The sequence below is a fragment of the Myxocyprinus asiaticus genome, chromosome 9 (assembly GCF_019703515.2).
Source record: "Myxocyprinus asiaticus isolate MX2 ecotype Aquarium Trade chromosome 9, UBuf_Myxa_2, whole genome shotgun sequence".
Classification (NCBI taxonomy): domain Eukaryota; kingdom Metazoa; phylum Chordata; class Actinopteri; order Cypriniformes; family Catostomidae; genus Myxocyprinus; species Myxocyprinus asiaticus.
This window is the reverse complement of record NC_059352.1, coordinates 44360087-44387537: the sequence shown is the minus strand read 5'-3', so window position 1 is coordinate 44387537 and position 27451 is coordinate 44360087. Positions and strand designations below refer to the sequence as shown.

The following is a 27451-nucleotide window of genomic DNA, read 5'->3' as shown; positions in this document are numbered from 1 at the left end:
GTTCGAAAGGCATATTTTCAATGTTCCATCCAGGTACACAGTATGACATATTGAATGGACTGATCTTCCATCCTTCACAGCCTTATTGTCATTTGCACTAAATGAAATATGGCACCTACTCTGACGAAGTTCGTCAATATCTGCACTTGAGAACAAAATGAGCCTCTGCTAGCACACTGGACTCACCGGTGAAACCCCCTTCCAGAGGCCAAGCAGCTTCTCTGTGCGTATTACGTTGAAAAAGACTGTAATCATCCCCACTTTAGGAGCTCTGATAGACAAAGAGTGAGAGACGGAAATAGAAATGGTCATGGGGAAATGGACAGAGTGACAAAAAAGGGATTCAGAAAGTATTCAGACCCCATCATTTTTTTCACATTTTGTTATGTTGCAGCATTATGCTAAAATGCTTCAAATTATTATTTTTTCCACATCAATCTACACTCCATACCCCACAATGACAAAGCAAAAAAACAGATTTTTGATAACTGCAAGTTAAAAAGAAAAAACTGAAATATCACATAAGTATTCAGACCCTTAACTCGGTACTTGGTTGAAGCACCTTTGGCAGCGATTACAGCCTCAAGTCTTTTTGGGTATGATGCGACAAGCTTTGCACACCTGGATTTGGGGGTTTTCTGCCATTCCTCTCTGCAGATCTTCTCGAGCTCTGTCAGGTTGGATGGGGACCGTCGGTGGACAGCTATTTTCAGGTCTCTCCAGAGATGTTCAATTGGGTTCAAGTCTGGGCTCTGGCTGGGCCACTAAAGGACATTCACAGAGTTGTCCCTAAGCCACTCTTGCGTTGTCTTGGCTGTGTGCTTAGGGTCATTTTCCTGTTGGAAGGTGAACCTTCGGCCCAGTCTGAGGTCCTGAGCACTCTGGACCAGGTTTTCATTAAGGATATCTCTGTATTTTGCTGCTTTCCTTCAACCCTGACCAGTCCCCCAGTCCCTACCGCTGAAAAACACCCCCACAGCATGATGCTACCACCACCATGCTTCACCGTTGGGATGGTATTGCGCAGGTGATGAGCGGTGCCTGGTATCCTCAAGACATGACGTTTGGAATTGAGGCCAAACAGTTCAATCTTCGTTTCATCAGACCAGAGAATCTTGTTTATCACAAAAAAAAAGTCCTTTAGGGGCTTTTTTTTTTGCAAATTCCAAGCGGGCTTTCATGTGTCTTGCACTGAGGAGAGGCTTCCGTCTGGCCATTCTGCCATAAAGCCCAGATCGGTGAAGTGTTGCAGTGATGGTTGTCCTTCTGCAAGTTTCACCCATCTCCACACGATTCCTGAAGCTCAACCAGAGTGACAAAAGGGTTCTTGGTCACCTTTCTTACCAAGGCCCTTCTCCCCAGATTGCTCGGTTTGGCCAGGCGACTAGCTCTAGGAAGAGTGCTGGTTGTTCCAATCTTCTTCCATTTAAGAATTATGGAGGCCACTGAGATCGTGGGAACCTTCAATGCAGCTGAAATATATTTGTTGCCTTCCCCAGATCTGTGCCTCGACACAATCCCATCTCTAAGCTCTGCAGGCAGTTTCTTTGATCTCATGGCTTGGTTTTTGCTCTGATATGCATTGTCAGCGTGAGACCTTGCTTAGACAGGTGTCTGCCTTTCCAAACCATGTCCAATCAGTTGAATTTATCACGGGTGGACTCCAATCAAAGTGTAGAAACATCTCAAATATGATCCAGAGAAACGGGATGCACCTGAGCTAAATTTCACGTGTCATAGTAAAGGGTCTGAATACTTATGTCAATGTGATATTTTGCTTTTTTTTCCTTCTTTTTAATAAATTTGCCAAGTTTGCTAAAAATCTGTTTTTTGCTTTGTCATTATGCGGTATGGAGTGGAGATTGAAATTGATATGTTATATGATATACGATACTGTATATACACTGCGTGCACAACTATTAGGCAAACTGTATTCCTCAGGATTCATTTTATTGTTGAACAAACATAATGCTCTCAGTCAATCCAAAATGTTATTGAACCTCAAACCTGAAAGTTTAACAAAGGAAAGGTGAGTTTTGTCTTTCTCAGGGGAATATACAAGTGTGCACAATTATTAGGCAACTATTAGTGTGCACAATTATTAGGCAACTAAATTACAAAAATAATTTCTCCCAACTCAATTGTTTATTCTCAATTTTTAAGAGTAAGTGCAAAAAATAAGTAACACAAAACAATTAAATAACATTTTTGGCCTTTCAAAAATATTCAGTAACCAATATAGCCACCCTTCTTTTCAATAACTGCCATGAGCCTTCCATCCATGGAGTCTGGCTGTTCAAAGAGGCGTATTGTCTTCCCTCACTGTAAATCTCACATTTGAGAAGGGCCCACAAGTTCTCAGTAGGATTTAAGTCAGGTGAGGAAGGGGCCAAGTCATTATTTGGGCATCTTAAAGGCCCTTGCTGGCTAGCCAAGCAGTGGAGTGCTTGGATGCATGTGATGGAGCATTGTCCTGCATAAAGATCAAGGCCTTCTTGAATGCTTCTTGAAGAAAGTACTTTACAGAAACTGACAATAGGTTTGGGAGTTGAGTTTCAGTCCATCTTCAACTCGAAAACATCCAACAACCTCATCTTTAACGATAGTAGCCCATACCAGTACCCCTCCTCCACCTTGCAGGCAACTGACTCGAAGTGGTGCCCAGTGTCCATTAGTGATCCAGCCACGGGCCCATCCATCTGGTGCATCAACAGTCACTCTCATTTCATCTGTCCATAAAACCTTTGAAAAATCTGTCTTCAGGTATTTCTTTGCCCAAACTTGACGCTTCAACTTGTGAATCTTATTCAGTGGTGGTCGTGTTTCAGCCTTCTAGACCATGGCCATGTCTCTGAACACTTGACACCTTGTACTTCTGGACACTACAGGTAGAGGTAATGAAGCTGCCTAATAATTATGCACACCTTGATATAAGGTGTTAGTCACTTTCGGCACACCCTCCCTCATTATACAAATACATTTCACCTGAAAATGATTGAATCCAATAAGCATTCAAGTTTATATGGTTTGGAGTTGAAAAATGTGCATGGAAATAATGATAAGACCAGAATACTCACTTGCCTAATAACTATGCATGCAGTGTATATATATTCTCAACATGCGGTGCATAACAGCCATTCATGAGGACATAAAAATTGTCATGGATAATGTGTTATTCTCTGCAGAGCTGAGAGAGGGGCAGACAGTTTAATAAGAGAAAGTGTCACACCCACACCGCATACAGAGACACAGAGAGGGCACAGTTATATAAACACAGACAGGCACACTCACAATCAAAAAAACATTTTACTAAAAAAAAAAAATTTACCTCCCTTTCGCCTCCGAAAATTGCTACCGAAAATCTCTATCTGAAAATCTCAGATAAATGTGGATATGTGCCTAAATGGTAAAATACACTTCAATATCCAGTGAATATGCCCAGTACAGGACTGTGCCCACTGAAGGTTAATACTTAATGCCTATTAACACCAAGACTGAATTTTCGTTGCAAATGTTCGTTCTGAACGAGCTGTTGAATAGGAACAATGGATTCCCATGGCGCTATTCACACCGGGTCTGACAAATTGTCCGCTGACAATCCAAAGGTTTTTTTTTTACGAAGAGCAATCCGATTTTTCTTCTTCTTCAGACTGCATTAAAAACTGACTGACCAAAGAGTTAAGAGCTATTTGTCATTTTTTCAGAGCTGTTGCACAATCCAGTGCATTGGTGGCACTTATCAACTGGCAAACAGGTGCTTTGCTCTTTCTCTGGTCTCACGCACAAAAACTCTGAATTCAATGCAAATATGCAGTAAATAAACAATATAGAAGCTGTAAACAAATTCTTTCTTTATTAGAATACTTATGTAGTGTGCCGATACCTCATATTACAGGTGCATCTCAATAAATTAGAATGTCGTGGAAAAGTTCATTTATTTCAGTAATTCAACTCAAATTGTGAAACTCGTGTATTAAATAAATTTAATGCACACAGACTGAAGTAGTTTAAGTCTTTGGTTCTTTTAATTGTGATGATTTTGGCTCACATTTAACAAAAACCCACCAATTCACTATCTCAAAAAATTAGAATACATCATAAGACCAATAAAAAAAACATTTTTAGTGAATTGTTGGCCTTCTGGAAAGTATGTTCATTTACTGTATATGTACTCAATACTTGGTAGGGGCTCCTTTTGCTTTAATTACTGCCTCAATTCGGCATGACATGGAGGTGATCAGTTTGTGGCACTGCTGAGGTGGTATGGAAGCCCAGGTTTCTTTGACAGTGGCCTTCAGCTCATCTGAATTTTTTGGTCTCATGTTTCTCATTTTCCTCTTGACAATACCCCATAGATTCTCTATGGGGTTCAGGTCTGGTGAGTTTGCTGGCCAGTCAAGCACCATGGTCATTTAACCAACTTTTGGTGCTTTTGGCAGTGTGGGCAGGTGCCAAATCCTGCTGGAAAATGAAATCAGCATCTTTAAAAAGCTGGTCAGCAGAAGGAAGCATGAAGTGCTCCAAAATTTCTTGGTAAACGGGTGCAGTGACTTTGGTTTTCAAAAAACACAATGGACCAACACCAGCAGATGACATTGCACCCCAAATCATCACAGACTGTGGAAACTTAACACTGGACTTCAAGCAACTTGGGCTATGAGCTTCTCCACCCTTCCTCCAGACTCTAGGACCTTGGTTTCCAAATGAAATACAAAACTTGCTCTCATCTGAAAAGAGGACTTTGGACCACTGGGCAACAGTCCAGTTTTTCCTTCTTCTTAGCCCAGGTAAGATGCCTCTGATGTTGTCTGTGGTTCAGGAGTGGCTTAACAAGAGGAATACGACAACTGTAGCCAAATTCCTTGACACGTCTGTGTGTGGTGGCTCTTGATGCCTTGACCCCAGCCTCAGTCCATTCCTTGTGAAGTTCACCCAAATTCTTGAATCGATTTTGCTTGACAATCCTCATAAGGCTGTGGTTCTCGGTTGGTTGTGCATCTTTTTCTTCCACACTTTTTCCTTCCACTCAACTTTCTGTTTACATGCTTGGATACAGCACTCTGTGAACAGCCAGCTTCTTTGGCAATGAATGTTTGTGGCTTACCCTCCTTGTGAAGGGTGTCAGTGATTGTCTTCTGGACAACTGTCAGATCAGCAGTCTTCCCCATGATTGTGTAGCCTAGTGAACCAAACTGAAAGACCATTTTGAAGGCTCAGGAAACCTTTGCAGGTGTTTTGAGTTGATTAGCTGATTGGCATGTCACCATATTCTAATTTTTTGAGATAGTGAATTGGTGGGTTTTTGTTAAATGTGAGCCAAAATCATCACAATTAAAAGAACCAAAGACTTAAACTACTTCAGTCTGTGTGCATTGAATTTATTTAATACACGAGTTTCACAATTTGAGTTGAATTACTGAAATAAATGAACTTTTCCACGACATTCTAATTTATTGAGATGCACCTGTATATAACATGGTGTTTGTCATAATGTACATTATTTAATATTTATATTACTGTGCCTGTTATATTATCCAGGCAGTAAAAATAGCAGTGAAGTGTGGTAATTCGTTTTGACTAAGCGTGTAGTGAAATTACACATAAAAAGACTCTTTACATGCAATACTTTACTATGATTGTAGACAAACGAACTACAGAACCTCACTGCTATTATTATTGCATTGATAAAATAACACGTAAAGTATTCCTGTAATGGTGCTCTTTTTCTCACCACACACATAAACCTGAATTCAAAACACATATTCAATAATTAAATAAAGAAAAGACCATGAAGATATATTATTTTAAATGTTATGCTTCATATTTCATGGTATACTGTTTTACCTAATGAACATTATTTCATGGGTATTAATATCACCGTACCTTGTGTTATAATACCCAGGCATTAAACAAACAGAATCTGGGTTTGGGAGTTTGTTTGGAATATACTTTAAGCAAAATACATGCAAAAATATGAAGACAGATGACATGGGATGTATGCAACAACGTTCTTTACTCCTCTCACTCGAATAAAACATAGATTATATACTCCTCAAATTGCATCAAAAACATGGAAAGAACATAATGAAACGGTTATGCCAAATCTGTTAAATACAGTTGCAGATCCATGCACTAGAATAAATGTTTGTAGAACAGCACCACCTACTTTACAAGGGGGGGAATTGTGTTTCATTTTATTCGTTTCGATCTCGGTGTGAATAGACCTATCGTTGGCAGTTCGTCTCATCAGAAATTTTGTGTGAATAGGCCTTAAGGTTAGGGATTTTTTAAAATCCCTAACCCAAGAATGAGCAATAGTAATAAGAATACTTGCCTAATTAAACCACTAAATAATGACACATTACTATTACATAACTATAAATAACAGGACCAGGGATGTACAATACATGTGACCATATCGGTACATTTTTTTTTTTCATATTAGTCTGATATTGGAATAATTTCAGAGTTAATTTTTTCCAACTCAAACAGTATCTTTTTTTTATACCAGGTTTAAAAAGTACTAAACAGCTATCCACCAGTTACTATTGGCGGTATTGGCATTGGACAAAATTTCTATGTAGCCTTTTCCCTAGACAGGACTAAAATCAATTTATGTTTGACATACTAATTAGCCCACATCAGAAGGCTAAATAAATGACCATGCATTATTTCTGTGTAGACAGAACATGTTTATTATCTGTCAATCATGTGTTGAAACACAGCTCTGAAACCTAATACCAGACAAAGATCAATTAGACAAGGACAGCAACCTAACTGAAGGCTTATGTCTAGACGTGGTCAGTGAGGGTCGCAGATGTTGACGGTGTCTTACCCCGGGAGCATGTTATTGTGCAGGGTCTGCAGTCTTGTCTTCACCAGATCTAGCGGCTGGAACAGCAGAGTGGAGCAGGTGCCACTGAGAGAGCCGCACATAAAGGCCTTCAGGGCAGGATGAGCCTAAGAGAACAAACCAAGAAAGACAGTGTAACACAGTTCAATGGAAAGGAGGAGGCGAGAACCGGCTTGACAATATAAATAAAGGTTTAATGATAAATTTAAACCAAAAGACACAAACACACACAGGTGTCGGACAGCTGTCCGTAACACTCTCTCGCACTGCCATCTCCGGTCGGCCTTATCCCTCTCAGGCTTAATCAGCCGTATTAGGGGCCGGGTGTGCGGAATCACGACCCGGACCCGCCCTGCCGCCCTGCCACAGACAGAATTTAAGAAAGCAAGTACTGAAAGGGAGGACAAAAGTTAAAGCAAAAGAAGAATAAAATGGGTGGTCAGTAAATGTGGGGTGACAGCAAAAGAGAAGTGAAAAGACAGTGAGAAGAATGAATGATGCAGAAACATCCAGGACACAATTCAGCCTACACTTTAAAGGGGCCATAAGCAACAATTTATAGTCATAAATTAGTTTCTGATTACCTTTTTTCCTTCTCTCTCTGACCTTTATAATCAAACAGGTTGTTTTTACTTCTATAACTTTAAAGATCACATGTGTAATTTCTGCGCCACTAGTGTCATCAAACAAAATTGCAAAAATAATGGAATCAAACAGGTTTCTCGAATACTCCCCCATTTTCCATAGGTTTACAAACAGGTAGTACTACACCAGGCTCAGGCCATTGACTGAGCCAATGTCAGTGTCAGGATGCTTAAACAAGCACCAGTTTGTTTTTTTTTGTTTTTTCTCCCAATTTGGAATGCCCAATTCCCAACGTGCTTGTGGTCGCGTAGTGATTCACCTCAGTCCGGGTGGCGGAGGACGAATCCCATCTTCCTCCGTGTCTGAGACCATCAACCCGCGCATCTTATCACGTGGCTTGTTGAGCGCGTTGCCACGGAGACATAGTGCGTGTGGAGGCTTCACGCCATCCACCACGGCATCCACGCTCAACTCACCACGCACCCCTCCGAGAACGAACCACATAATAGCGACCACGAGGAGGTTACGCCATGTGACTATACCCTCCCTAGCAACCGGGCCAATTTGGTTGCTTAGGAGACCTGGCTGGAGTCACTCAGCGCGCCCTGGGATTCGAACTAGCGAACTCCAGGGGTGGTAGCCCCGTTTTGTGTTTTTTGAGTGTTACACTTTTCAGGGGAATCAACGAATGGCTTTCTTTTAGATGTCTCTGGGAGAACAACTTTTAACGTCAAATAAATTACACAAAGCACCTTCAAGACTAACATGTTGGCTAAATAACATCTGTTATGATTGGCTGACCTCTAAATACTGATGTAATAGCGCACAACAGTGCCCACCCACTTTTTCAGTGGTCTTGGTTCCAGAACAAATTTTCCCATTAATGTTTTCCATAGGGATTTAATAAAGTCCTTCATAAGAGTTCTAAGCCATGCAACAAACTTTGATTTAAAGGGGGAAAAAAAAAAATGTACAAGATGTAGTACTTCCGGTCACTGATGGGCTATATATACACAGTACTGTGCAAAAGTCTTAGGCACATAAGATGCTTCACAAAAACATTTGTATTAAGATGGTTATTTATATTTTCAGCTTTAGTGTGTCAATAGGAAATATAAATTTTAGACTCCCAAACATTTCTTTTGCAAATAGAAAATATTAGAACAGAAAAACAGGGAGCCCTGCAACAGATGTCATGGTCCCCACAGAGCCCCCCACTGAACATCGAGTCAGTCTGGGATTACAAGAGACAGAAGCTGTTTAGACAGCCAAAATAGATAGAAGAACTGTGGTGAATTCTCCAAGAAGCTTGGAACATCCTATCTGCGAACCAAGAAAAACTATGTCCAGGTGTACCTAGGAGAATTGGGGCTGTTTTGAAGGCAAAGGTGGTCACAACAAATACTGATTTAGCTTTTTTATGTTTACTAGACTTTGTATGACGTTAATTGATAAAACTATTTATGGCATTATTTTTGAAGACATCCTCACTATGCAACATTTTTCCCAAGTGCCTAAAACTTTTGCACAGTACTGTGTGTGTATATATACAGGTGCATCTCAATAAATTAGAATGTCGTGGAAAAGTTAATTTATTTCAGTAATTCAACTCAAATTGTGAAACTCGTGTATTAAATAAATTCAATGCACACAGACTGAAGTAGTTTAAGTCTTTGGTTCTTTTAATTGTGATGATTTTGGCTCACATTTAACAAAAACCCACCAATTCACTATTCCACTTTTCCACGACATTCTAATTTATTGAGATGCACCTGTATATATATATATATAACACACACACACACACACACACACACACACACACACACACACACCAGTTAGTTCCGGTCCACGAATCTGATTGGACGAGAGACGCTCCATGAGAAGTGATGGTCTCACACCCTCATCACTGGGACGCTTCACTGTGTGTATCACTCCGCTTGTGTTTGTGCCGTTCTAAACTAAAGTGTAAGAGCAGTCCAAATGTGTTAAGAGCTACTGTGTGTCTCTTTACATGTAATTTTTTGACATTATATACACTATATTGCCAAAAGTATTCACTCATCTGCCTTTAGACGCATATGAACTTAAGTGACATCCCATTCTTAATCCATAGTGTTTACTATGACGTCGGCCCACCCTTTGCAGCTATAACAGCTTCAACTCTTCTGGGAAGGCTTTCCACAAGGTTTAGGAGTGTGTTTATGGGAATTTTTGACCATTCTTCCAGAAGTGCATTTGTGAGGTCAGACATTGATGTTGGACGAGAAGGCCTGGCTCGCAGTCTTCGCTCTAATTCATCCCAAAGGTGCTCTATCGGGTTGAGGTCAGGACTCAGGCCAGACTGTGCAGGCCAGTCAAGTTCTTCCACACCAAACTCGCTCATCCATGTCTTTATGGACCTTGCTTTGTGCACTGGTGCGCAGTCATGTTGGAACAGGAAGGGGCCATCCCCAAACTGTTCCCACAAAGTTGGGAGCATGGAATTGTCCAAAATCTCTTGGTATCCTGAAGCATTCAGAGTTCCTTTCACTGGGACTAAGGGGCCAAGCCCAGCTCCTGAAAAACAACCCCACACCATAATCCCCCCTCCACCAAACTTCACAGTTGGCACAATGCAGTCAGACAAGTACTGTTCTCCTGGCAACCGCCAAACCCAGACTCGTCCATCAGATTGCCAGATGGAGAAGCGTGATTCGTCACTCCAGAGAACACGTCTCCACTGCTCTAGAGTCCAGTGGCGGCGTGCTTTACACCACTGCATCCGACACTTTGCATTGCACTTGGTGATGTATGGCTTGGATGCAGCTGCTCGGCCATGGAAACCCATTCCATGAAGCTCTCTACGCACTGTTCTTGAGCTAATCTGAAGGCCACATGAACTTTGGAGGTCTGTAGCGATTGACTCTGCAGAAAGTTGGCGACCTCTGCGCACTATGCGCCACGGCATCCGCTGACTCCGCTCTGTCATTTTACGTGGCCTACCACTTCGTGGCTGAGTTGCTGTCATTCCCGATTGCTTCCACTTTGTTATAATACCACTGACAGTTGACTGTGGAATATTTAGTAGCGAGGAAATTTCACGACTGGACTTGTTGCACAGGTGGCATCCTATCACAGTACCACGCTGGAATTCACTGAGCTCCTGAGAGCGGCCCATTCTTTCACAAATGTTTGTAGAAGCAGTCTGCATGCCTAGGTGCTTCATTTTATACACCTGTAGCCATGGAAGTGATTGGAACACCTGAATTCAATTATTTGGATGGGTGAGCAAATACTTTTGGCAATATAGTGTATGTTAGCCAGCAGGTGGTGGCAAAAGATAATTTTTGTGTGTAATATGAGCCATTTTGCGTGTAATATGATTTTGTGTGTGATCGCTAGGAAATAGCTTTAAATGAACAACTTCAGCATTACAGCTCATCACAGCTGACAGACACAACAGACTGATTAATTACACAAACTCAAGGCACTTACCTCTTACCGGACTTTCCACATTGGAGGACATACTGTTTAAAATGCCGGAGAAGATTGCGGTTTCTACAGTGGATGAATGTTACGCACCAGCTACCGCGAAATAGGGAGAAATACCACTGCTTGGACGACAATTTTTCCACTGAGAAAGCTGATCTTCAGAAAGCTGACAGCATCTCTGCTTGGGAGTGGCAACAGGTGATGGCACACGCTCCATCTCTCTCTCTCTCTCTCTCTCTCACACACACACACACACACACACACACACACACACCCCCATCCTTTTTTATCCAATAACTTGGTAGAAACAGCACAAGCCGTGAAACTATTTCTGAAGTGACATTTTTTAATTACTAACGAAGGCTTGGACATATCACTTGGTTTGAACCAGTGACGGCAGATTCTGATCCGTCACGCAAGAAAGTAGTTCCATGTACAAATGCATTTTTATGACCGTACTCAGTTTTTCCTAATTTTTCAATTATTTTTTAATGCCCCTAAAGTGCCCTGCCGCTCTCCCCCTCAGGTAGAAGTGTCCGCCGACGCAGCTGCGGGCGCGGCGCCTGGGCCGGTCTGCTGGAGTTGCGGGGATCCGGGACACTTCTGGGATCAATGCCCTGTGATGGAACTGGGAACGGTGGTCCGGATCCCCAACACTCCACAGGCTGCCCCCGATCGGGCCGGAGCATACCGGATACCAGTAAGTGTCAAGGGGGGTACTCACCAAGCACTGGTGGACACGGGTTGTAACCAAACCACTATCCACCAATGCGTGGTTCAATGCAAGGCTTTGGGCACAGCTAAAACAGTGAGGGTGAAGTGTGTGCATGGGGATATTCACAACTACCCTGTGGTGACCCTTGTTATTATAATTCAGGGAACAAAACAGAGTGGAGGCCACGGTTAGTTCCCGCCTCACCCATCCGCTGATTTTGGGGACTAATTGGTCTGAATTTAGAAATGTATTAAAGGGAATATGCGTGAATGGGTCCTGCACTAAAGCAATGAGATGTGAGATGTACGATTCTCTGGCAGGGGAGGCGGTGCCAGGGCTGTCTTTGTCTGCTCCATGTCAAGATGACGTGAGGGGGGGAGAGGCTTCAGCCCCTCTTGTCCTCGGGGAATTTCCCGAAGGGGATTTCCCTTTGGAGCAGCCGTGAGACGAAACCCTCAAGCACACCTTTGTCCAAGTGAGAGTGATTGATGGTCAACAACTCCAGCTGGGTGTCGCCCTTTCATATCCTTATTTTGCAATTATAAACGAGCGGTTGTATAGAGTGACGCAGGATGCTCAAACAAAGGAAAATACAACCCAGCTCTTAATACTGCAGAGCCGTCGGGAAAAGGCGTTCCAGGCAGCTCATTATAATCCCATGGCAGGTCATCTAGGGGAAAGAAAAACACTGAACCACCAAATAGCCCGTTTTTATTGGCCGGGCATTGGTGGCGATGTCCGCAGGTGGTGTGCGGCATGCCGCGAATGCCAGTGGGTGAATCCACCAGCCACCCAAAAAGCGCCATTGCGCCCTCTTCCGCTGATCGTGGTCCCCGTCGAGAGAATTGGAATGGACCTCGTCGGGCCATTAGAGCGGTCAGCATGCAGACATCGCTTTGTATTGGTCCTAGTGGACTATGCAACACAATAGCCGGAAACAGTGCCTCTGTTCAACATCTCAGCACGCAGTGTTGGAGGCACTCTGCAAAATAATATCCCGGGTGGGGATTCTGAAAGAAATCCTCACCGATCAGGGCACAACCTTTATGTCACGAACACTACGATTTAATAAAACCCTTAAAAACATGATTCGTAAGTTCGTGCACGTGGACGATAGAAATTGGGACAAATGGCTCAATCCCCTGTTATTCGCAGTACGAGAGGTCCCGCAAGCCTCCACAGGATTTTCCCCATTTGAGCTGCTATATGGGCGGCGCCGCGCGGCATGCTTGATGTTATGCGCGAAGCTTGGGAGGAGGTACCTTCAAACAGTAAGAATGAAATTCAATACGTTCTTGATCTTCAAGCAAAACTCCACACTTTGGGGCAACTAACACAGGAGAATTTGCTCCAAGCTCAAGAACGATAGAGCCGACTGTACGACAGGGGAACTTGGCTGCAGGAATTCGCACCGGGAGATAAGGTACTCGTATTAGTTCCCACATCAAGCTCCAAATTACTCGCCAAGTGGCAAGGACCCTTTGAGGTCACTTGATGAGTGGGGGATCTTGATTATGAGGTAAAGCGAACCGATAGAGGGGGCGCACGTCAAATATATCACCTCAACCTCCTAAAATTGTGGAGGGAGGCGGTCCCTGTGACGTTGGCTACGGAAGTCCCGGAGAGGGCGGAGCTCGGGCCTGAGGTGAATACACCCCGGTCACTTGCGGAGACCACCTCTCACTGTATCAGCTCGCAGAGGTTGCCAAGTTGCAAAAGGAGTTTGCAGATGTGTTTTCCCCTCTACCAGGTCGTACGAACCTCATACAGCACCACATCGAGACCGAGCCGGGAGTAATGGTACGTAGCTGTCCCTACCGATTGCCCGAGCACAAAAAGAAAATTGTCCGGGAAGAATTGGATACAATGCTCGATATGGGGTTAGAGGAATCCCACAGCGATTGGTCCAGCCCGGTCGTTCTAGTTCCTAAGAGCGACGGGTCTGTACAGTTCTGTGTGGATTATAGAGTCAACGCGGTGTCTAAATTTGACGCATACCCAATGCCTCGCATTGATGAGTTGCTCGATTGGTTGGGCACTGCTCGATTTTATTCAACATTGGATTCGACAAAGGGTTATTGGCAGATCCCCTTGACACCAATTTCCCGTGAAAAAACAGCCTTCTCCACGGCGTTCGGATTACAGCAATTTGTGACGCTTCCGTTCGGTTTGTTTGGGGCCCCGGCTACGTTTCAGTGTCTCATGGACCAAATCTTCAGACCGCATTCGGCTTATGCCGCTGCCTACTTAGATGACATCATCATTTACAGCAATGATTGGCAGCTGCACATGCAGCATCTGAGGGCGGTTCTGAGATCGCTGAGATGAGCGGGACTCACAGCAAACCCCAAGAAGTGCGCGGTTGGAGGTATTGTACCTGGGGTTCCACTTGGGCCATGGGCAAGTGCGTCCCCAAATTGACAAGACTGCGGTGATTGCAACCTGCCCGAGGCCCAAAACCAAAAAGGGGGTGAGACAGTTCCTGGGACTGGCTAGCTATTATAGGAGATTCGTGCCTAATTATTCATGCCTATATATAATCACTTACCATCTAAGGTCTGGGTAGATTAGATGGTAAGCGAACAATCTGTTCTCGTAGTCAACATGTTGAATGCAGGAAAAATGGGCAGGAGCAAAGACCTTAGACTAGGGCCAAATTGTTATGGCCAGACGACTGGGTCAGATCATCTCTGAAACAGCAAGGCTTGTGGGGTGCTCTCGGTCAGCAGTGGCAAGTACCTGCCGACAGCGGTCCGAGGAGGGACAAACCACAAACCGGCGACAGGGTGTTGGGTGCCCAAGGAACATCAATGCGTGAGAGCAACGAAGGCTACCCCATCTTGTCTGAACTAACAGAAGGTCTACTATGGCACAAGTCACAGAAAATTTTAATGATGGTTTTGGGAGGAATGGGTCACAACACACATTGCATCACACCCTGCTGCGTATGGGAACACGAGCGTCGGTACTGGACCTTGGAGCAGTGGAAGAAGGTCACCTGGTCCGATGAGTCACGTTTTCTTTTACATCACGAGGACGGCCATGAACATGTGCGCCGTTTACCTGGGGATGCTCTAGGCAATGTTCTACTGGGAAACCCTGGGTCCGGCCATTCATGTGGACGTCGATTTGCCTAAACAACACTGCAGACCAGGTACACCCATTCATGGCAACGGTTTTCCCTGATGGCAGTGGCCTCTTTCAGCAGGATAATGTGCCCTACCACACTGCACACATTGTTCGGGAATGGTTTGAGGAACATGATGGAGAGTTCAAGGTGTTTCCCTGGCCTCCAAATTCCTTAAATCTCAATCCGATTGAGAGGTCACGTGACGCCATGCAAGGGGCAGACGTGTGAGCAACGAGCTCTGCGCACTTAGCTAAATTTTTAATTATTCTCATGTTATAATCTGGTGAATTTTGATACACCCAGTTACACATTTGCTCTTTGATGCAAAACATGGCAAAGAAGTCAAAATCCTCGGGCTCTGGAGACATTAAAAGACACTTACGTGTTCAGGATGAAAGCCCCGACAGGCCTACAGACTGGGGACTCGATTTGGATGGTGCGGCGGGAGAAGGAATCCAGTATCAGTTGTCCAACATGTCGGTGATGTTGACGAAGATTCTTGCTGACTTGGAGGATCTCGCTGTAATACGTCGATTGATTACAGCAATGGAAATAAAATTCTCTGAGCTAGTTATAAGAGTGACTGATGTTGAGAGACAAATCGATTTTTTGGAGTCATCAGAGAGGGAATTAACCGCTAATCCGCCCGCTACCAAAGTTGATTTGGAACATCTCCTTGAAAAGCTTGAAGATCTTGAGAATAGAAGCCGCAGGAATAACGTTCGAATTGTTGGAATTCCTGAGCATGAGGAGGGCAGAGATATGGTGAAATTCCTAGACAAGTTTTTCCCGAGTCTGCTCGACATAACAGGCCACAAGCTGGAAATCGAGCAAGCTCACAGAGTCCCAGCTCACAGATTTGCTGAGGGAGACAGGCCCCGACTGATTCTTGACAGATTTCTGAGGTCATCCATTAAAGATCTTGTTGCGCCAGGCGAGGAGCAAAGGAAAGCTTTCTTGGCAGAACCACAATATTTTCTTGTTCACGGACTTTGCGAACTCGACAAGAGAGAAACGCGATCGGTTCAAGGAATGTAAGAATCTCTTACATCGGCGAAAGATCTCATTTGCTCTGATGTTTCCGGCCAAACTGAGAATAGAAACGAAGGTCGGTCACAAAGTATTTACATGTCCCAATCAGGCAATGTCTTTTATTGAATCAATGGCTGAATAAACCGTTGGATGTTTCTCATGCGAGTGGGTCGACTCGCTGTACTTACTCTTGAGGAAGCTGGGCGACATTTTAGGTTTTTTGCGTTGGCTCCGCTCTGCGGCTGGAGCTTGTTTTGTGAATAACACTTTTCCTTAAAAGAAACTTTTGCATTGACGGAAGATTACTTTTGCATTGAAGTTCCTGGCCAGTTTGAGAGTGGACACTACGGATGACCGCAAAATATCTACATGTTCACACAAAGGATGTCTTTTATAAAGTTGACGGATTATGTAAGTCATGGTACATACATTTATGCGGCCTCCGAGTGAACTGACTCGACCATCCGGGGAACCAGGATGCCGGTTTTGTTTCTTTTTGTATTGGTTCCGCCTAGCGGCTGGAGCTTGTTCTGTTGAATAACACTCCTTTGGAACAGCTTTGGATTCATCTGTTCGTTCTTCGTGCTTATTCCTCTTGCTGGCTGTAGTTTGTTTTGTTGAGTTTTTTTTACGGGACATTGGAATGATTACGTCATCCGTTGAACTCATAACAGCCAGCTCACTGAAAATTTGTCTGTCTATCCAAGGAATCTGAACGGTTTTATATCAGCTGGAATTTGTTTTGTGGAAGATCACACCTTTGAGACAGTTCTGTGAATTAATCTACACATTCTTTGTGTTCATTCTTCCTATTGGCTGGGTTTACTTTACAAAGTATTTTCTGTTATGTAATTTTGCCTCAAAAATTTGTGAGGCAAAATTGAGCAATCCGATGGCAAAGTTGTCGTGGGGGCTCGAGGGCGTTCATGGACCTTTTGAGTTTAGAGGGTGTTCAGAGATGGCCAGAGTGGCAGCTCTTAAGGAGGGGGTATCCAGAAGACTGGGGAGTCTGGACGTGTTTGTGAAGAAGTGGGGCAGATATCTGTCTTTTTTGGAGGACTCTCGGGGAGGGACAGTGGAGAGAAAGGTGTAGGGATTGTTTTATTTATTTTATTTTTTAATTAATTAATTTATTTTTGTTGTGTGTCTATGGTTGTGACCACTGGGGTGTTGTTGGGGGTCGGGTGGGGGATAGTGGGGGTTATATATTGATTCTGTATATGTGTGTTCTGCTATTGATATTTAATGGTTGAATCAATAAAAAAAATGTTAATCATAAAAATAAAAAAAAAATCTCAATCCGATTGAGCATCTGTGGGATGTGCTGGACCAACAAGTCTGATCCACAACGGCTCCACCTCACAACTTACAGGACTTGAAAGATCTGCTGCTAATATCTTGGTGCCAGATATCACGACACCTTCAGGGGTCTTGTAGAGTCTATGCTTCAGCGGGTCGGCATAGTTTTGGCAGCACAAGGAGGACCAACAGCATATTCGGTCATAATGTTTTGGCTCATCAGTGTATATTTGTGCAAAATTAACTGTATATGCAATTTCAAGACATCATTTTTTGTACATTTTAAAAAAGGTAAAATGTGACAAATGATAAAAGAACTAATGATAAATAAAACTTGTAAAATTAGTATTTCTGTAATTTACCAAGTTAGAAGGTCCCCTGTATTATTAATTACAACATTAGCTGAAAGAGAATTTCTTTCATACTGTGAGCAAAATGGACATAATAACTGAAATATACCCTAATGAATTGGAATTGAAAGCTTGTAAATCGAAATCAAATCAGGATATAAAGATAAATCAAATCGTGATATATGTATCGTGACACTTGTATCGCAATACGTATCGTATCTTGGGGTGGCTGGTGATACCCAGTATATATTTAAAAGTTTTATAAGGTAATGCTCAGTATCATTTCCCTTATGGAAAAAAATTAATGGGGTTTTTACTTCCGTTCTCTATTCCATAGTTCATCTGGTCAACAGGTAAAATTGGGTCATGATAAAGTGCTCATTGTTGTGATGTCACAAAACTGATGATTTCTGGATGATCTGTTTTTGCAGCTTAGTTTTCATAAAAGGTCTGGGTGCACAGAGGAGGAAGCTTTTTATTGTGAATGTTAGAATATTACTTTGAAATCTTTCATTTAAAAAGAGCAAGGAAATCCTGTTGATATGCCCCCTTTAACAGACTTCATTTTCTCAAACAGTCACCATTTACTATATGAACAACAAAAATACCACAGTGACCAACACTGACACCCCAGATAAAAAAGGATATTATCCTATACTCAGGCATTGAATATTCAACCTGGACAGTGATCCTGCATTTGGTGTCATGCACAGACACTAAATCTTACAATACACGTGTCATTTGCATGTTAATGTATGCAAAAAGAAAACAATACATCGTGCATTGCAAGATCAAAATACATTGACCATAAAAGTGAATCACACCCACTACAGATGCACAACCACAAACTGACACAGTCAGCATCAACACAATCATACTGAATGCACATCACGACTTGAGCACTGCCGACAGGTTACTCGAAGTGCTGAGATTCATACAGAAGCATGAAAACAACAAGACACGAGTGACCATGGTGGGCAGATGCACACACAGATGTGCAAAAACATACACTATGGAAAATCCACAGAGATACACACTGAGGCATTGACTAATCTGCCCTACCTTTCCAAGGCTGCTGGCAGATTTGGGCTGCGGGTCCTTATTCTCTTGCATCTCTCTCTCTCACTCTTTCTGTTGCCGCTAACAGCATATGACAGAATAAGGCCCGATCTCTCTCCTCTCTGAAACACAATACCCAACAATCTCTCTTTTCCCCCTCCCACCCACATTAGGAGACTCACTGGCTTAATCCACAAGCTTCCATGCTTTCTGATCTAAGCTCTGCTTTTCCACACTCCTTATCATTGCCTCGTACCTAAACATACATTTTGCCTCTGCCCGTTTGTGTTCCTCCTCACCAAACCATCATGTCTTTTGAGCACAGCATGAGTCATACAGTTGCCAAAGGCATAAGTGTTTGTGTGTGCGGCTTGTGTGGATGTGACAGAGAAATGTGGGTCATTCTTTGGACGCATGTATTCTATAATTGCAACATAGGTTTAGCACGAATGCACAGCAAAGAAAAATAATGACTTATAAATCTGTATATGCTCTTTCCACCTAAAGTGGGTTAGATGTTGTGTTGTCACAGCACACTGCTAATACAGTTTCATCATTCAATGTACCCACTCTCTGACTCCCAATTTCCAAGAGAAACAATAATCTGATTCCTTATTCACCACCTAGAAGGAAACACCCTGTAAATATAATTAGTAATGTCAACCACTCAAGCTGATGTTGATTTTATAGGCAATCAGCAGTCTGGGTTAACAAGAAAGATTAGTGATGCGCCTGTTGAATTAACCTTAATATTTCAAACATTCAAAACAAATATCAGCACACCATTATAAGTTATTCAACATTAACAGGACATATCTATATTTAAAAAAAAAACAGCAATATGACAAACTCACCAGGACAATGTCCATTGCAGATGGAGAGGAGGAAGATGAGGGTGATGATGAAGGTTGTGCAGAGGAAGAGCTCAACTCCCTCCTTTCCCTCTCCTCTATGGCCGTTGTGATACCTGGCACTTTAAAGCTTCCAGACTGCATGCGAGAGATTAATACCCAACCTGATCAGACAAGCACCACTAATATCACACAAAATCAAGCATGCATTACAGAGAAACTGGAGTGAGGTGCATTAGAGCTCATAGACTCTCTAGTAGAAATACAATTGACTGGTGGCCAGATTTAATGATGTTTAAAGTTAATTATTTAAGGTTGAACTGTCTCACCTGTATGTTAAGGGCCGAAGAGGAAGAGTGAATGAGGGATGGTCTTCATCATGTCTGATTCTCGCTCTTTCTGACACTTAACGCAGACTGCTGGTTCAAGACCACGAGGCAAGAACAGTCGATTTAGACACAGCTAACCAGCATTTAATGCATGGAGTTTAATGGAGACGTGCAGAAATATTCAGAGTAGAATTAATGTAAATGTTAAATACAAATACAGATCTGCGCACAAGCTAATGCTAATGCCACTGACAGCAGTGGTGACCCAGAGTAACGTACTTTAAATATTCAGCAAATGTTTACAATTTATACTATATTAGTTTCCATATAAAATACAAAACTGACACAAAAACACTCAAATATTGGGGGATACAGCTGACGCAACAGCACGTCAGCTGATTTCTGTAAATTAGCCGGTTATGCTAACGCTGCAGTAAGCGTTTACTGCCTCACAAACTATAATACTTTAACTTACATATAGTTCTGTTCCGCTTTTTCCTGTATAAAACTGCGTATTCTTTCTAAACGACCGACCAATTATGACAGGACAGACAAATTCCCGGTAAAATGGTGGGCAACTACGTTACACAAGAGTTTCACACTCTTCTAAGGAGACCGACCATGAGTTTGGTGTCACGCTTGCGTAAGAAAGTTCTGCGTTGTTTTCTTTGCTTATCTCCTCCGTAGTCTCCAGAACAACGGGTGTGAACCGGCTTCAGCTCGAATATTCCAGTCTGATCACCCCCAATGGAAAACTGATGCAAATGTTTCATGACCACCGTCAGCATTATCTGTTATTTGTAATAAATGGTGTAAGAAATTGAATTATGATATTCTGTTGAAATTTAGTTTTAGGTCCTTGGTAACAAGAAAAAAGCTTAGGTAATTAAGGACCCCTCATGCTTCACATCAGAATAAAACATCAAGAGCCTTTTGAACTGAATCATTGACAAATTCAGAAGACTAGTCATTTTAATTTACTAACCTGTCATTAAGATAATGCTTTAATCCAAAGTAAAACACATATTACTGGTAAATTCATGCTCAATGGCATAAATAGTTTATGGAGGACCACTTCTGGGCTTCAAACCTACAACCTTTTTGTTCTAAGCCCATATGTTGAACCCTTATGTTTCTGTTTAACCTGTTGAATTGCAAAGAAAAAGTCACTTTTGAAATGGAAAACAAAAAGAAAAGGTTAGAGTGGGCAAAGTAACAGACATTGGACAACAGATAATTGGAAAAGCGTGTTATGGATCTTAACCCCATTGAGCTTTTGTGGGATCAGCTAGACTGTAATGTGTGTGAGAATTGCCCAACAAGACAGCCACATCTATGACAAATGCTACAGGAAGCATGGGGTGAAATGTCACCGGAGTATCTGGACAAACTGACAGCTAGAATGCCAAGGATCTGCAAAGCTGTCATTGCTGCATGTGGAGGAATTTTTGATGAGAACGCTCTGAACTAGTTTAAGTTCTGTAGTAATTTTTCTTGCTATTAATGTCCGGACTATACACTGTGATCAGTTGAATGCCATTTTGGTGAATAAAAGTACCAATTTCTTTCTTTAAGAGCAAAATCTGTACATTATACCAAACTTTTGGCCACCAGTGTACATAAACTCAGCCAAAAAAGAAATGTCCCTTTTTCAGGACACTGTATTTTAAAGATAATTTTGTAAAAATCTAAATAACTTTACAGATCTTTATTGTAAAGGGTTTAAACAATGTTTTCCATGCTTATTCAATGAACCATAAACAATTAATGAACATGCACCTGTGGAATGCTGTTAAGACACTAACAGATGGTAGGCAATTAAGGTCACAGTTATAAAAACACAGGACACTAAAGAGACCTTTCTACTGACTCAAAAAAAAAAAAAACACCAAAAGAAAGATGCCCAGGGTCCCTGCTCATCTGTGTGAATGTGCCTTAGGCATGCTGCATGGAGGGCATGAGGACTGCAGATGTGGCCAGGGCAATAAATTGCAATGTCCGTACTGTGAGACGCCTAAGATTGTGCTACAGGGAGACAGGAAGGATAACTGATCGTCCTCGCTGTGGCAGACCACATGTAACAACACCTGCACAGGATCGGTACATCCGAATATCACACTTGCGGGACAGGTACAGGATGGCAACAACAACTGCCCGAGTTACACCAGGAATGCACAATCCCTCCATCAGCGCTCAGACTGTCAAATAGATAGAGAGGCTGGACTGAGGGCTTGTACGCCTGTTGTAAGGCAGATCCTTACCAGACATCACCGGCAACAACGTCACCTATGGGCACAAACCCACCTTTGCTGGACCAGACAGGATTGGCAAAAAGTGCACTTCACTGACGAATCTTGGATTTGTCTCACCAGGGGTGATTGTCGGACTCGCGTTTATCATCGAAGGAATGAGCTTTACACTGAGGCCTGTACTCTGGAGCGGTATTGATTTGGAGGTGGAGGGTCCCGTCATGGTCTGGGGCGGTGAGTCATAGCATCGTTGCCTGCAATGACAACAAGCTCAGTCCAATCTCAACGCTGTGCGTTACAGGGAAGACATCCTCCTCCCTCATGTGGTACACTTCCTGCAGGCTCATCCTGACATGACCCTCCAGCATGACAACGCCACCAGCCATACTGCTCGTTCTGTGCGTGATTTCCTACAAGACAGGAATGTCAGTGTTCTGCCATGGCCAGCGAAGAGCCCGGATCTCAATCCCATTGAGCACATCTGGGACCTGTTGTATTGGAGGGCGAGGGCTAGGCCCATTCCCCCCAGAAATGTCCGGGAACTTGCAAGTGCCTTAGTGGAAGAGTGGGGTAACATCTCACAGCAAGAACTGGCAAATCTGGTGCAGTCCATGAGGAGGAGATGCACTGCAGTACTTAATGCAGCTGGTGACCCCCCAATAATCAAAACAAGCAAGTACAACACCCACCTTCCCATTATTTATACCATGATCAATGGAAACATGTAAATGCTTCATGCTGCAACCCCCCCAACATTCAAGCCAAAATCTACGTCCTTGGATGATTGAGATATACAATACCTCCGTTTTATCATATTTGATGCATGCATTTCAATGCGACTTTTCTGACAATGTATGAAATTAAGCATGCACAAGTTGCTTCATTTCAGCAAATACTCATTTTGAAATATAGGTAAGAGTGAAAGGTTTATCATATCGATGTAGAGGCTTTAGAAAACCATGTATCAAATGATTCGCACAGCTTCATGGGGTTAACCGTTAGACTACCCCACCCCAGTGGAAAACACCACTGTGATTCAAGAAAACAAAAAAAGAAATTTGAGGGTACAAAAGACAAAAGTTTAATAATTTGATACAATGAAATAGCACGTGGAATTAAAAGAGAGAGGGAAACAATTTTTGGCTTTCAAGTACACTAAAAGACAGTTCTTAATTTCATCATTGCATTGGAAAATCTCTAGACAATTTATAGGCCCATTGAGACAAGTCTAAAAATGGAGGAATGTTACAAACGTACAACAGAACACAAAATATTCAGGCAAACATGACAGAAAAGCAGCATGTTAGCAAATACGTTCCAAAAGCAGCAAAAATTAAAGGTTGAGTATAAATTACATTTATTTTGAACTTTATTATACAACCCACCACCTAAAGTGTGAACAGTTTTTAGAATAAAGTTAACAAAAAGTAATAAGTGGTGCACAAGTGTTTGAGTGAGAACTTTAATAAAAAAAAAAAAAAAAACACACCACCATGCGATTTTATAGACATAAGGCACAGTTATTTTTAATCAATTTTAAAACAGAGTGAAAGTGGTGGAAAAAAAATTCTCCAAGGAAAAACTATAACAGAAAGGCTTAATCGGAGATGAAGTGCTTTTTAAAAAACAATAACTACAATAGGTTTAAATCTCCATTTAGCTGATAGGTAACAATCAGATTGCAAACATATTTCTTAACATTTCATTTGCTTTGAAAATGGATATCATATTTTGTCTCCTGTGTAAAATACATATAGCCAATATTTATTCAATGCATTTTAAGGCAGTCAATCAACAGGGCAGTCAGGGTCAACTGAACCATTTAAGTTTAATAGGAAGGATAAAGTTTGATTTTTTCCCTGGCATGAATTGGTCTTTAAATGCAGATTTTGAGCCAAATGATTACTTAAGGGGTTTCACTTCAATTTTTGTAGTTTAAGCATACAGTGCAATTGCCCTCAACGCATTCTAAGACAGATAAACAAGCCCTCAACTGTAACAACCAAGAGCTCAGCTTTCATATGCTGAAAGCAAAATGGCTTCTGGAACTGGGCAGTTTACTCGGGGGTCATGTCTGATACCTCACTCTTCAGGTCTATCTCCTCATCACTCCCTACGCCCGACCGTCCAACTGTGCGACGTACGTTGGCAGAAAAATCTCCACGTCTGTAGGAGTCACATGATCATCATTACAGTTGTGAATAAATACTGAACATCACGTATGGTATACAAATTCTTTCACAGACAAAGTTTTAATTTGGAGGAACATCAGCTTATAAAGATACTATGCGATTAGTGGAAAGGAGCAGAGTACATACCGGAGTTTGTTCTTTAGGGTGCCAACCTCTCGCTTCATAGCATCAGCAGATTCAGTGGCATCTTCCAGTTCTCTCTGCAGCTTCCTGCGGGAGGCGTTAGCTCGAGTCGACTCTTCTTCCGCCTCCTCAAGCTGCCTCTTCATCTGCTTCATACGAGTGTTCAGTTTCTCCGTCTGAAAGAAGAATTAATTATACATTATGAATGACTTAATATCAATAAACAAAAGAAACACACAAGTAGTTATCTGCCACGGACAGTGCCGGCTGCTTTTCATCAAGGACTGGCCAAACAAAGTCAGGTTCACTGTCACTTATACACACTGCAGAGCAATAAACAAAACGGGAAAAAAAAAAAAAAAAAAAAAAAAAAAAAAGGTTCCCTTAGTAAACTACAGTGCAACAATTAACATACATTCAAGAAGACATATGACACAAACTGATCTATATCTGCATGACAAATTAAAAACAATAAACTGGATTCATTTTGACACCACTATACATACTTGAAGTAACAGGTAAGTTCTGTCAATCAACCGCAGCGCTAATACAAGAGTTTTAAACTTACAGTATGTGCTGCTTTTAAAGATAAGTCCGATCGGAAAATATGGAAACACGCACATGCATTCATACATACGTACACATGAACTTTACGTAAATATTTTTTGGTGTCTAATATCAACATGAAGTGACAGATGATAAGTTTGCACACCAAGTGGTCTTCATTATATACTAGGCATATTTGCTACTGTCTGAATTAGAGTATGATTATACCCCGGCGCCCTACTCCCCTAAAATAAGAATTCAGCTTGAAATGTTGACTTTGTGCTTAGATTAAATGCAAGCATAACCTAATAGTTGGGAGAACTGGGGTGCCTATATAAAAAAAGAAAAATAATTGTGCATTCTTTTTGATCATCTACTTTTTGCGCTTTATTATTATTATTATTATTATTATTATTATTATTATTATTATTATTCACAGAGGTGATAGTACGGAGCCCCTTAGAGGACAGACCGGGATTTTTTTTTTCTGAAATAGTTTTGTGCCCTCGCAAAAAATTTACCATAGTTTTACCTCAATAACCATATTATAACCATGATATTTGTAGTGAACACTGTGATAACAGGAAAACAAACTACGGTAAAAAATAATTTTGTGGTTATTGTTTTACTATACAAATAACAATTTAACTATGGTTTTACTATAGTAATATTGCAGACTGTAGTAACCATATTTTTATGGCAGAGATAATTTTTCTATAGTAATATTGTATAGACTTTTGTTTGTTTTTTTGGCAGAAACCATAGTTTTAATACAGTATACTGCATCCATATAGTAATCACAGTTTTATTATAAATTATCCATAGTAATTCTTGTGGTTACTATGGTTTTACTACAAATATCATGGTATTTGTAGTAAAACCATAACCATGAAATTATGAATTATTAACATAGGTTTTACTAGGTATATCATGGTTAAAATATGGTTATTATAGAAAACCATGGTAAACTTATTGAAGACATGCAAAACTATTCAAGAAAAACATTCCCACCCTGTCCTCTAAGGGGCTCTGTGTGAGAGAGTGGGAAGCACCTAAAAATGGTTCAAATGAGAAAGAAAAAAAATGGTTTAAATTGTTCTCTTGTTTTTGTCAAAATGATGGACAGCATTTAGAATTCAGTCAAATATATAAGTGTGCCAAAATAATATAGTATTATTAAGTGGCTCTCTGCATAATAGGTACCTAAATCGCAACATGTTCACATACTTTGATGAACTAATTTTAAATGCTACAATAAATGTAATAAATCCTTTTGAATCTCTATACTGTTTACACTGCGGTGTACCCGCAGAACAATGCATACACACCAACATAGAACTATAAATGCAACCCACCGCGTAGGCCACCATTCCTATGGCATAGGTTCAACACAGAAGTATAAACCAGCCTTTACCTGTCTGTTCCTCAAACAAATCAGTTTGATTTTGAAGGCTTGGAAAACAGTGCACAATTCATATGAGATGCATTTATGGTGCTTTTGTAATCGTGGCAGTATAAATCCACTTTCATGTATGGAAAAAGAGAATGTAGACATAGCATATCACATCCATGTACACAGCACTTACAAGAAAAACTGAACATCTATTGAGAATGCATATCCTCCTTAGCATTTCCTCCCTTGTCTTTACTCGAGCTTTAACACACGGCCTATTGTACAATAAATCTACACTATGACCCACCTCATTTTTTAACTGGTCAGCGTTGCGTCTCTCATCCTCAACCTGAAGTAACATCTCTTTCATTTTCTTCTCCATACGGCGCATTTGTTTAGTGGACTGCTGCTTCTCCCTGAGGAGTTTAGCATACAGACACCAAGTAAATAAAGTTTCACTTAAGTAGACAGCATCAAATTAATTTACTGATTAGGAAGATCTTGTAACTTAAGCTCACAACTGAACAGTCCATAATGACATCCAATCAGTTACACCAGTACCTGTCAAGCGTGACAGTTGGACTGCAGTGCCAGTTATCTTTACAAACCATCTCTACCATCACTCACTTCATCTCAGCATCCAGCTGCTCTTGGAACTGTGCAATCTTGGCCTCCAAAGCAGTAATGCTGGACTTGTACTTGCTCTTCACAGCTCCCTCCAGGTCCTGCAGCTTCTGCTTGAGGTCCTTGTTCTGGCGGTCCAGTTGAGCGCACATGCCTTCCAGACGCTGGCTGTTACTGCGCTCTGCAGACAGCTCCACTGTAACTTGCTCAGCCTGAGGTTAAAACAAAAATCCATTGGCACTAGTAAAGAGCCTCATGACATCATGATTCATTTCTATGGGACAGATCAGCCAATTTCTCATGCAAATGTATCATACAAACTGCATTCATTCACTGTGATGCTGAATGACTGTTGGATTAAAACAACTAATTTTCTTGATTATCTACCGATTTCACATCTGATGTTATCCAAATCTTAGCTTCACACCTCCCCGTCAACCCCTCAATGATGTACCTGCAGTGTTGCTTTCTTCACTCGATCATTGACCAGTTCCACATTGAGATGCTCTTCCTCAAGTTCCTCCTCAAGCTGAGCAATACGTGCCTCCAGTCTCCTCTTCTCATCACTGCCCAGAGAGCTGACACAGAAAAGCCACTATAAGCCATTCTACATGGCAAGATATACCTGTACATCAACTTTGATTTTC

General features: G+C 41.8%; 2 protein-coding genes across 8 annotated transcripts in view; both read right to left on the bottom strand.

Moving 5' to 3' along the window:
* slc25a38b (solute carrier family 25 member 38b) overlaps positions 1–20430 on the bottom strand; it is a 34141-nt gene extending 13711 nt beyond the window's left edge. Inside the window, exons 1-6 of one of the 7 annotated variants that reach the window (XM_051707848.1) lie at positions 20153–20430; positions 19678–19767; positions 19352–19486; positions 18501–19135; positions 6836–6960; positions 187–271 (exon numbers count right to left, since the gene is read on the bottom strand). In XM_051707848.1, coding sequence (XP_051563808.1) covers positions 187–271; positions 6836–6960; positions 18501–18551 — 261 coding nt within the window. In that variant the 5' untranslated portion in view covers positions 18552–19135; positions 19352–19486; positions 19678–19767; positions 20153–20430. Of the gene's footprint in view, positions 1–186; positions 272–6835; positions 6961–7084; positions 7214–18500; positions 19136–19351; positions 19513–19677 lie in introns of all 7 variants that reach the window. The other 6 variants (XM_051707849.1, XM_051707850.1, XM_051707847.1 and 3 more) reach the window with 6 other exon arrangements.
* A 2553-nt stretch (positions 20431–22983) lies between these two features.
* The window catches only part of myh9a (myosin, heavy chain 9a, non-muscle), a 53397-nt gene continuing 48929 nt past the window's right edge, over positions 22984–27451 (bottom strand). The window contains exons 37-41 of the mRNA XM_051706571.1: positions 27259–27382; positions 26808–27016; positions 26488–26596; positions 24245–24417; positions 22984–24092 (exon numbers count right to left, since the gene is read on the bottom strand). Coding sequence (XP_051562531.1) covers positions 23984–24092; positions 24245–24417; positions 26488–26596; positions 26808–27016; positions 27259–27382 — 724 coding nt within the window. The 3' untranslated portion in view covers positions 22984–23983. The remainder of the gene's footprint in view (positions 24093–24244; positions 24418–26487; positions 26597–26807; positions 27017–27258; positions 27383–27451) is intronic.